This window comes from Eucyclogobius newberryi, unplaced genomic scaffold (assembly GCF_026437365.1).
Source record: "Eucyclogobius newberryi isolate DKJ021-1_F unplaced genomic scaffold, fEucNew1.0.hap1 SCAF_14, whole genome shotgun sequence".
Taxonomy (NCBI): domain Eukaryota; kingdom Metazoa; phylum Chordata; class Actinopteri; order Gobiiformes; family Gobiidae; genus Eucyclogobius; species Eucyclogobius newberryi.
In genome coordinates this window covers 20,600,738-20,612,934 of record NW_027315768.1, presented here as the reverse complement: position 1 = coordinate 20,612,934, position 12,197 = coordinate 20,600,738, and the positions used below count along the sequence as shown (strand labels likewise).

Genomic DNA, 12,197 nt, shown 5'->3' with positions numbered 1-12,197 from the left:
AGAGCTTGTTCCTAGACTAGGATCATTAAACAGTTAATGTAGTGTCCACAACATGGGGGGGTATTAGCGCATGAGGCCAAACTGGTTGCTCACCAACGAGAAGAGGAATCGTGTGTTATTTGTGAAAAAACAACAACAAACAAAAGCACAACAAATCCTTTGTAATTTATTCATTGGTTTAAAGAGTGCTGAAAGGTTACATGGCTAAACATGTACGCAAAGTATTGCCAAGAATAGATAGTGCTTAACTAAAACTAGTGGCGACTTTTAAACACAATTTTACCTAAAGATTACCCTTTTGTACAAAACCTTTAAACCACAGTCTGCATATTTATGTAGCCCTGGCTAATCAGAACATTTACTTTCCACTCCTGATTTTTTATAGCATATAGTTTAATTAATTAATACAATTGCACTATAATCAAGCATGAGAAGTTTTATTTGTTTATCAAGGCAGATTATAGTCCTTTCATACATTGGAATTTTTGTTATTTTTTTTAATGTACTGTATCATATGTAAAAAAAATATTTTTTATGATGGGGAAACCCTTCTTTTCAGTAATAAATTCACAGAAATAAACAGCAGTATCACAACTGCTGTTCATTAAAGAAATAAACATCCAGTATTTTGTTTTCCTTCCCCTCAACTCAAGAAAGGATTGTTAAATTACTGAAGTCTATGTAGTAAAATGGTACATAGCATGTGTTACAGGGTAGCTTATGTCTTTGTGTTCATTAGAATCACTCTTGGAGGCCTGCACACCTCAGGCTCTCGTCTCTTGGGTCGACACACTGCTTCACTGAACTCTCAAGCTGAACTCTCAAAACAGCCACATTGCATCGTTCCAATAGGTATTCACTCGAAAATTAAGCTAGAGGCCATTATGTTATGTAACCTAGTGTGTGTGTAAATGATTTAGTGGTGCTCAGCATGAGGCAATAACAACGCCTTTATATGGATACTTCCTGTAGTATAGCCGACTGACTTATAAGGGCTGAGTTTGACCTTTGGGAATATGTCACTGATTGACATAGTGGCATATTTGACGTTCTGCTGCAGGAAATGAGATGAAAACTAAAGGTCACATGATTCTATTTTCAAACCACTGCCCACTGAATATTAGATTATGTTAATTGTAGAATAGTTGAAAGTGGTTATGTAAAGGATACTTTAAATGCAATTAAAGCTTTTTAAGTTACAAGACAAAGTACGTTTTTATAGTTGCTAATAGAATGGTGCCTTTCAGTGTGTGTGTGTGTGTGTGTGTGTGTGTGTGTGTGTGTGTGTGTTTTTGTCGGTCTGAAGCAAAACAAGTGCCAAAAAGATATACTCGTAACTACAACCACAAGGGATCAGCAACTTCAACTGTACAGTAAATTACCAAGGCTTTGTGGCACAATGAAACAGCTTTTACCCCAGAACAAAAAGTGTTCCCTTCAGCTTGAGAAATGCAATGGAAAGCTGCACTGTCGTCTATCTAGATTTTCTATAAGCCTGACCAACCAAGGCTGCAGTTAGACGGGCCCTCTCCTCAAGATTTCCAAATGCTGGGATCAAATCAAACATGAATAAACAAAATAAAAATGAAAGTGCAAACTCTTCCAAAGCTGAGAGCACTTTTTCTCAAGGTTATGCCAAAGAGGGTATAATTTTTGTTCTGTATGATATAACGAGTCTATTTTAAAAAAAGTAATATATATATTTATTTCAGTTATACCTTATTGTCCCCGTAGAGAACATTGTCTACAGCATTTGACCTGTCAGGAGCAGTATCTAATGTGAGATATGCAAATAAATATCTGGGACTATATTGGACTGTAAAAACTTGCCTGGACCTATAGCCTATTGCATTTGAAGTATCATTAGAGATGCAGAGGGTTTGGTGGCACTGTACAAGGTGCTGAAAACCGAAATGTGTCTTTACTTACCCCTGGTGCTGGCAGAATTGTAGCTGTTGTACTTCTCTTCACTGTCCAAACTCTGTGTCTTGGGAGAATAGCCCCTGGTTGGGCATTACTTTGTTAACTTTCATCAATTTATTCTACTTTGTTCTGCCTGATGCCGTCCTGGACCACTTTATCTTGCTTACCCGTGTTAGCTCTGACTATTGAACTCCTCAAAGGGAATCGGAACCACTGGCTCTAAATAAATACATGTCACATGAAAAGCTTTTAGGTGCATCCAGCGATTAAGCAGCTAAACAGTCACTTAAAGTAGCGTCATGAATCATGGTTAAGATACACAATCACAAGGTAAATTCAATTATTCATGTTTTTGATCATGCAGTGCAAGTTGATATGGGCACGTTAAGCTTCTTTAATGGGGATTTAAAAGTGCTGAGTCCCCCAAGCAGTTTTTTTTCTCTCTTCCTCATCAGGATAGGATAAAGTAGAGCAGCCTTGAAGCAAACTAATGGATGTAATGAAATGGCTTGTTTATCCTAGTTCCACTGGGTGACATTTGCTGGGCCTTGGCAGCAAGACATCCAACTAAAGCGTAATGCAATTTCCCCGGAAGGAGATTAGATTAGCATGGGCAAACCCTATTATGCGCCCAATTTACAAGTCTACATAGCTTTTGACTTTATCGAAAATTAGCCAGAAAGGAATATTGTCCCGTACTTTTAATTATTACATCCTGTGGTGTATGAAAGGGAATAGGTAGAAACTTGTAACACAAACTAGATATGTGTTTTGTTGCTTCAAAAATAATAACAGAGTCAGACTTTATTGAACTCACAGGGAGAACTTCAATTGTACCTACAACTATAAAAGCAACATGTATTGTAGTAAAGAACAAATCAAACATATATCATGGGAAATTATTTGTTTAAATGTGTTTATTTACTTATGTCTAGTTGCAACTGGCAAATGATGTACTGATTACTTCCTGAGGCAATATTTAGCGGTCTTAATTTTGTGAAGAGGCTAAATGTCTGACTGTGTTAATCCCAATGCATTTCTCTGCTGACACGCATTGAAGAAAACCTGATTTGGAACAAATGAAAGTGTGCTGCTCTGGGGCATGTTGTCAGGTTGAAGAAAGCCTGTCGTATCCCACAAAGGGCAGTATAAATGGGGCATTTATTCACAGGAACAGCTCTTGGCACAACAGGCGAGGGAATGGGCCCGACATGGACTCTCATACATTCACGTGCAGAAGGAAAAAAAATGTAGGTATGTGCTGCAGTGGCTTTGGGACTCGATTCTACATAGTTTTGGTGATTTAAAATAGATTGTTCAATTGCTTTGTTCTGCGATATTGGCCTCCAGATTGCTGTGTTTGTTCTGTATAATTTATTTCATTCTTCAGTGATTGTCACAATTTTGGAAAGTTATTATAATTATTATTATTTGTATAGTGCAAAAAACATTTTGATTGGCTACAAGTAAGTTTAATGAAGTGCAAAAGGGTAAGTGAGGAGCCAAAAATGCTAACTGAGATTGATTTAATGAATTCAGATTTTCGCGTTAATTTTTCTATTACATATTATATCATTATAATAAAGCCCTTAATGAGCCAAGGACATAATGATCCTGCTTTGTTCTTTTTTGTCTATGATATATTGATAAACATTTCAAGAATTTAACATCTCTCAGTAAAGAACTTAAAAAAAGATTGTAGCTGAACTGTCATAATTTTGAGAAAATTAGTGATTTGTTGTGAGAAAGAGTACTTAACCTGTAAATTATATTGTTATATACACCACTGCATTAATTATTGCAAGTTAGGATAAGTGCCATGGCAGAGATTTATCTGCTTTAAATCTTTCACATGTGTAAACTTCTCTTTCAGTCTTACTTCCACACTTTTTATTACTTTTTATTACATTTTAAATCCACAATTCTTCATCTTTACTAAAGCTCAAACAATCATTGCTTACATTTATCGATTCTATCCTATTGCAATCAGTCAATAATAGAAAAAAGCACAGAAGACTGGCCATTGTTGAGCTGACAGTGTCCACTGCTGGTTGAAGCTCTTACTGCACTGTTTCCCATCAGGGAGCAGTGCACCGGGACACACTTAACAGCTCTGCCTCTTCTCTCTCTTTTTCTTGCTTGACCAGTGACCCATTATCGCTAATGCAATAATACACAATGCGGTACTATGCGAGTCTTCCTTTTTTAATCTCTTTTCTTACTCACCAATGCACAGCTTTATGATTCAAGATCTATTTATTTTTTAAATAGGGGGGAAAAATGCTTATTTAAAATACACCTTACACATCTTTCGGTTTAACATCAAAACTGCTCAAATCCAGTGCTGCAAGATATTCAGCTTGTCCTCCCAAATGTTTAATTACATCCATAAACAGCAGATGGCTCTCTTGAGTTTTAATTTCTATGGCAGTGGATGCTCGAGATTGCATTCAGTCTGGCACAAAAATAAAACAGCATTCCGTTCTGTATAATTCTGCAACAAAGTAAAGTATAACAAAGGCACAAAACGGGGTGTGATTCTGTGACTCGGAATATACTCAAGTCTGGAAAGGTTACTGTGGCACTGTCCGTGGTGCTGAAAGAAGCGGCAGTTTTACGCACACGAAAATTGCGTCGAACTAACAGCAGTTTTCATTTATTGTTGATTTTGTTGAAGCTGATGTGAAGCCATACATTCTAAGCTGAATGTCTATACAGCGGAAGCACGTGAGAAGTTGGGGGATTCAGTGACTTGTTGATGCCAGATATGTTGATGTGGGATTTGTACTACCGGCCGCAACTCTAAATGCATCGTGTTATCCGTCGACCGTGGGAAAATGCATTATGCTCTAACAACCTATAAAGCCACCCATCATGGCTGGTGGGTCCATTTCATTGATATAAACAGCTTAAGTGGCCAACTGCCTCATGTTGTCTGGGTCAAACAGCACTCTCTTTCATGCATTCACAGAAAATACTACAATCAGAATAGATACACTGTTAAAATCTCAATCAACAGATTTGAAGCACTATTTGATTTTGGTAAGGTATTTGTTTATCCCATTCACATCAAATATAGTAATGAATGATGAATGATTGATGATTGATTGTTTGATTGATTGATTGATTGATTGAGCGATTGATTGATTATCCAACATTATACAACAAAAGTTTCCCCGTTTCCAGTTTTAAACAACAATGAATCTCCTTCTATGTCTTAGTCAAAACATACTCGCGCTGCTTCTCTCCTTTCTTTTTGAAACTTCCATTTCCTCTCTGCCTCTGTCGCTGCTGCTTTGTGCCTTCACTCGGCGGCTCGTCTTCGAAGGAGGCGCCTGCATCCCTCGCTCCCTCCTCTCTCACTCACACTCACACTCACACACCCTCACACATGCACGCACAGCTCTCCACACCGACCGAGTGCTGCTCACACATCCCGAGCCTCGTCTGGAAGCGTTAAATAGGCGCATGCCAAGCGGACGCGCGAGTGGATCATGTGAGGAGACGCAGGGTTTTGGATGTTTTTTGGATAGCGGACAGTTATATGAATCTTGCAGAATTTTCCATCAGTTTTGGCGTCGCCCTGACTCTGGAGATAGGAATAAGAGGCATTAGATATTCTCCACGATGTTGAAGACACCGAGGGATGTCATGTAGTTGGACAAACATACACGTTGGCTGCACTGAGCGCATCACTTTTTGACTTCTAAAAGGAACGTTTTGTATTCGCCACTATGGGACTGTGACCCGGGTTGTGAGCTCCCACAGGCGGCTGTTTTGTTGTTGTAGCGCCTGCGTGCGCTCCGTGTGTGCGCCGGACACGGTCACATCGCTGGGGCCATGGCCGCAGCTATTGCGAGCGGGCTCATCCGACAAAAGAGACAGGCGCGCGAACAGCATGTGGACCGGCCCTCCACGAACCGCCGGAGGAAGAGTCCCAACAAGAACAAGGGTCTCTGCAATGGGAACCTGGTCGACATCTTCTCCAAAGTGCGCATCTTCGGCCTCAGGAAACGAAGACTACGAAGACAAGGTCTGGCAACTTTCTTGTCATTTATAAAGAGTCACAGGCCGATGTATAGTGCTTTTAAGCATGCATTTCAGGTCGTGAATTTATGATTAGACCCCCGTTGTATGGAGTGACCTTGTTAGCACATGTGTCTATTGTGTCTGCCTGCAAACAAGTGTCTCTGACAGCCGTTCCCCAGCTGCTGCCAGCTTCTGACGACTTACACTCAGCATCTTGCATTAGACACGCCAAAACATTTTAGTCATGGGGATACAGAATCACTTTCACTGCCATCCAGTTTGACAAAATCTTAAAAGCAATAAGCTTCTTTTTTTTTTTTACCATAAGTCAAGGACTTTTTTCATTTAAATGTTCAGTCCACTTGTAAAAACACAGTTTTTCCCAAAATGATAATGACGATGAAAAGGAACGAGAAGTGTTACACAGTGTTGTCAGTCAAAGAAAAAGCTGTATTATGTTTAAAATTCTGAAGTCATTGATAATGTATCCGTGGGTTTCAGAAGGATGGAAATACATAATGTTAATAATTCAAAACAAAATATTATATATTTTGAATGGCCAAAGTCTTCAAAATGAAACCTATTAATAGGAAGCTGAAATCCATGAATATATTCTACAGGTATAGAACCTGTTGCACTAAAATACACAAGTAATTATATTTGAATTGTGTGTGTGTGTGTGTGCGTGCGTGCGTGTGTGTGTGTGTGTGTGCCTGTACGTGCGTGCGTGTGTGTATGTGCATGTGTGTGTGTGTGTATTATGTATGGATTCTGACTTATAAAAAGGCCATGATGATATCTTTTAGATCCTATTTGTATCAAGAGTACATGTTAAAATGCCCATGGCGATTAGATTGTCTGTGTAAAACAGGACACATTATTAAGCATGTGGAGGACACATCTGGACGTAGGTCATTCTGATGGCGTCATAATCACAGAGGAGCCTATTATTCAGGCTCCTGTGTGATGTGTTTGATGTTTATCAGTCATCATCCGACATTATTTTTGAATACAAATCTTAATATCTGAATACAATATCTAGGTCACTAGAAGGAAAAAAGCCTGGGAAACACCAGCTTATTTTTAGTTTTCTTTTTTATAAAGACATTTCAGAGTGTGGTATTGACATACTGTTATTTGGAATGTCTGATCTTGAGAACAGAGGTGGTGACATCAGAGCTGTGAAGGACCTTTTACTCCTTTGGTCTTGAACTCCAATCGCCGACGTGACAATGATGTAAAAAAAAAGTAACAAAGTTATTTATAACGTCTTGTTTCATCATGTTGACCGCATGACCAAATCTTTCAGGACAATAACAAGATAATTGGCAGATGGACTCTACCACTAATTTAATAACTGGTCTCAGATGGACATATGGTTTATGGGAATAAGTCTTTGCTCAAGCATTTTGAATTCAAGAATACACCCCTTTTTAACCTTTTTGGCTCTACATCGAGCTGTATCATTGGGTGAAATGAGCAGGTGTCTGTCTGGTCCCTTCGGCCCTATTGATCTTGTGAGAATAACACTATATTAGCAATTGTCATGAGGAATAACAATTTGGTGCTGACGTAAATGCCTCATTTGTGTCAAAAGATGGTCAGATGAGGGACAAAAACTTCCATCTTTCATCTTGTTATCACCAAGAGAATATGAACCAGAGGAGGCGACTCTCAATCATGAGTCTTGATTACTCTTTTTCCAAAATGAAGTGCAGTCTGCTGTCTTAATTACAATGCACAGATGTGGCACTGCTTGAGAGAACATGCAAGGAATATTTTGGAGTGGCTGCCTTTATTTGCAGATCAGCCATGTAGTTTGATCGCAGATGCAAAGACAGATCGCTCTGATTGTAGGGATTAGATTTTTACTTGTAAATCCTATTACAATGAACCCAGTAACCGCAATGCCATAAACAGCTGCAGTTGTAATCAGAGTTGCTTTTCTGCCAATTATCACCAGATTAGATGCACATATCATTAGATCATGTTACATAGATCACACGGTGAGATTAGCCCGGCTGACCCACTTCTTATGTGGAGTGTGTAGACACAGCAGTGTGTGTGGACACAGCAGTGAATCATCAGTCTGCAAGTTATTGATATGAAATAAGTGTTATGATGTTGTTTTTTTTCTGTTAGAGGACCAAGTGTTTTTGTTACCTGCTGGTTGTTTGTTCATTTGTGAACAAGGTAAAAGCAGAATTTTCTTTTTCTGCAAGAGAAGAGAGACATGTTCAAATTTGGAAGATGCTATTGTTTTTTTTTATCTTGTCAATGTGTTGTGAATGTTTTATCCTTTGAATAGTTATGACATTTTTGTTTTATAGAGACCAACTGATATGGGTTTTTCCATGGCTAATATTGATTAAGCCAATAGCCAATTGGCTCTATTGATATTTCTCACCGGTGGATTAATCACTTTCCCCGTTTTAATTTATTACAAACTCATCCACAAGCCTGTTTCAAACGTGTGTTATGTGTATTCTTTAGGCAGCAGACCGGCCAAAACAATATATATATATAAAAACCCATATATCAGCCATTCATATCAGTCTATTTCAACATTTGACACTAGAGATATATTCAGTGTCAATTATCTGTGTTAAAAGATTTGGGCAAGAGGTAAAACATTGATTCATGCACCATACAAGTGCAAATTTGAATTAATGTGACAAATGAAACTGAGAAATTCTGGTGTTTGCTATAATAGTGAAGTTACACAATTTTTTGTTGGATGCCCTACCTGACGCACTTCTTACCACTAAGTGTTCTATGCAATATAAAGCCCTGTCTTTATTGGTTGTACTGAACTACTTCCTGTATTTTATAATTTGTCTTGTCTTCTGTACTCCTTGTGAAATTAATGAGAGAAGATAAAAGGGGTTTCCTTCCCCGCCTTGGAAAAGCCCTTCTCCCTTTTCCAGAAACATCTAAAGTGGGTCAGGCACTGGCAGGTTGAGTGTCCTTGTGTCTGTGTACGTTCTTACTGCTCCGCTTGGCTCGCCCTGGAATGAACATCACACATATGACACGACACAAAATAGAACTAGACTCACAGGCCAAAGAATGCAACTCTATGTGACAATTTCATTTCTATGCAAAAAGGAACTGCGCATATTTAACCAGGTTCTAAGGCTTGTTGTTTGCCGAGGAAACCCCCTGCTGCTGCCAAGCACCACTCCGTCGCCCTAGAAACAAAGTGGCAGGCAGAAACAGTCAGCGTGCATGTTGTAGAAAATGCTAATATCAGTTTGATGTGGAGAGTCGGACTGAAAGGGACTTGATTGTGATATATTGAGATGCAAAGACCAGTTTAGACCAACTCTATAACTATAAAATAGACTGTATGACTTGAAAGGCATGTCTTTAATTGTGCTGTGTCATTCTTAATTCACCATGTCTAAGGAGCTTATGATTTTGTTTTGTAAGTATGTGAAACAAAACGTCTAAAATGCCCACTTTTTTTGAGCTGCCTAAGCAAATTGGCTCATTGTATGCACTGATTTGATTTTTTTTTTTTTTTTACTCCAGATGTCTTTTATTTATGCAAACTCAAACTTGCAGGATTTGACTAAATACTTAGTAGATCATTAGGTTTTTTGTAAATTATTTCTTTTTGGAGAAATATTGTGTCTTTGCAATGCCTCAAACACAGCAATGTATGACATGTATATTTTCATTGTTTAAAGATTGTTTTATATTATATTCTTAGCTAAAGTGTTATCAATCTGGTTCTAGGTTACCTTTTTTTTTACTGTTTAAATGTGTGAGATATGCCATTTGCCTTGTGGGAGGTATGGATTATCAAGCTACATTTTCATTAATGAAAACTTTTGTCCAGCACAATAAAACACTGCAAACTTGTTTTTTTTGCTGTGTAGTCATCGCCTACACCTCGCTTCCTTTATATGCGCCTAAATATTTCATAGTGGTCAATTTCTAAGAATGTGTCGTATAAAAGAGAGCTGGGAGTGTTGTCTCAGTGATACCACAGGTTTGAAACTAGAGGGAGATTCTATATGTGTGAGAGAGATATTTGCTGGTGCGCCTGGGGATATAGCCAACATCACATGATTTATAGTGCAATGGAATAGCCAGGTGCAGCTCCTAACATGGATTTACTCACTCATCCACACAAAGGAGCGGGGCTTTTCTCACAAAGCCACACACCAGTTGTGCAGTTTTAATTATTACAGATGGCCGCCCACTGATCTGTCTTCAAAATCAATCTCACTCCCACACATTGTTTAAATGCTGCTTATCAAACTCATTAATCGATTGCAGGTTTGCTCTCTGGGTGTAGTGTGTTTCTCTGGGGTTGGGCACAGTCATTAAATATCCATGGGTATTGCCGGTGTGAGTGTGGATTTTTAAGAATGCAACAACTGTACAAGATACGCTTTATTTCTTTACAATCTGATCTTTACTTAAAGATTAGTTTGTAAAGACAGATTTTAGACCTTTTGAAATCACTTTCTGTCCATTTACAATAAGGTATTTCATTGTTGGGGATCGTTTTTATACATTTTGAAATCCCTTTTGATATTTTTAGAATAATTTCTTCCCCTTTTAGAATTAGGTATAGTATGACATTATTGAGGCTCCTGACTTGACATGTGCATACCGTCCCTTTCAAATTTTATTCCATCTTTTGTGCAAGCCAATAAATGTATTTGTTATTGCTGCTGTTGAAGTTTTATAAAACATTGTAAGATAAAGTTTGGCTTAAGGTTATTATCACAAAGCTCAAATATAAATAACCATGTTTTTACCATGTAACATATTAACAACCTATTAACAACCCAACCCACGCAGCAAATCTGCTTGTCAATTAAAACGCCTCTTCGTTTATTTTGGATTTATCAGTTGGCAAGTAAATCTAAAATAATGCTCAGTCTTCAATATTATAACCAACATTTGAAGAAGAAGCATATTGTCAGTCCAGCCATAGCCATGTCAGATATTTATTTGCCTCCAAGATGTAAAAATGTGTTTCTCTATTATGTTTAGATTGCCACAACAACATTTTTCAACAAGAGTGACTTGGCAGAGCAGAGAAGATGGGGAAGAACAAAGGAAGGGCAAACATGTGATCCGGATTGAATCAGGCCATGTACTGCAGTTATTGTGTAACAGTTATTAAAACCATATGGTGGAACCTTCAGTAGTGAGTAAATGAGGTGCAGTGGTGACCTGCTTCACAGCAAGAAGATCCTGAATTTGATTCCCAGATATTCTTCCTCTGTCCTGGTGCTCATACAAAAATACACACTTCTCCATTACTTTACAAAGAGTGAGTCTGGTCACAACATCCTGCGTTGTGCTTCGAGACAAACAGCGTGTTGAATAATTATTCTATTTCAGTAACACATGTGAAATGGAGAAGCTCATTGGTCGTTTATCATTTGGAACAAAAGCAAACTTCTCTTTACATCAGATTAAGTACATTTTTGCATTGGTCATTGATTCTGCAGATATCTGCAATGTTTTCCTTTCTATTTCCTTCATAAGTAGTCATATTTGTTTTGATACAGACGGACCTTGTCCCAGATTGGCTAATCCACCTGTCAATCACACATGTGGAGATGAATGTGGTGACGAGACTAATATTGATCTGTAAAAAATACAGAGATATTCTTCTTCATCTTCTTCTTCTTCTTCTTCTTCTACTACTTCTTTGGTGTTTTATGGTGGTTGGTATCCAAGTGTTGCATTACTGCCACCTACTGTAGTTGTACATCTTAGACTTTATTCTTTAGACTTTATTATTTAGACTTCACTCTTTAGACTTCATTCTTACCGCCATCATCATCATCATTCTTCTTCTTCTTCTTCTTCTTCTTCTTCTTCTTCTTCTTCTTCTTCTTCTTCTTCTTCTTCTTCTTCTTCTTCTTCTTCTTCTTCTTCTTCTTCTTCTTCTTCTTCTTCTTCTTCTTCTTCTTCTTCTTCTTCTTCTTCTTCTTCTTCTTCTTCTTCTTCTTCTTCTTCTTCTTCTTCTTCTTCTTCTTCTTCTTCTTCTTCTTCTTCTATGATGTTTTATGGCGGCTGGTATCCAAGAGTTACATTACCGCCAGACTTTATCCTTTAGACTCCATTCTTCAGTTCTTCTCCACCGCCATCTACTGTAGTTGTTCGTCTTAGACTTAAGGTTTTATTCCATCAGGCCACAGATCTGGCCTGATGGCGTCGCCTGCTTATCGCCATGGAGATGGAAATACTTAATGCCTTATTAATGAGCAACT

At 38.2% G+C, this 12,197-nt stretch overlaps 1 protein-coding gene across 3 annotated transcripts in view; it reads left to right on the top strand.

The window, feature by feature from the left end:
* fgf14 (fibroblast growth factor 14) overlaps window positions 1-12,197 on the top strand; it is an 87,997-nt gene that overhangs the window by 40,634 nt on the left and 35,166 nt on the right. Inside the window, exon 1 of one of the 3 annotated variants that reach the window (XM_072444876.1) lies at window positions 5,239-5,956. The exons of the other annotated variants lie outside the window; for them this stretch is intronic. Within the exon in view, the coding sequence (XP_072300977.1) occupies window positions 5,764-5,956 (193 nt within the window). The 5' untranslated portion in view covers window positions 5,239-5,763. Of the gene's footprint in view, window positions 1-5,238; window positions 5,957-12,197 lie in introns of those variants that run through there. 3 annotated transcript variants of the gene reach the window in all.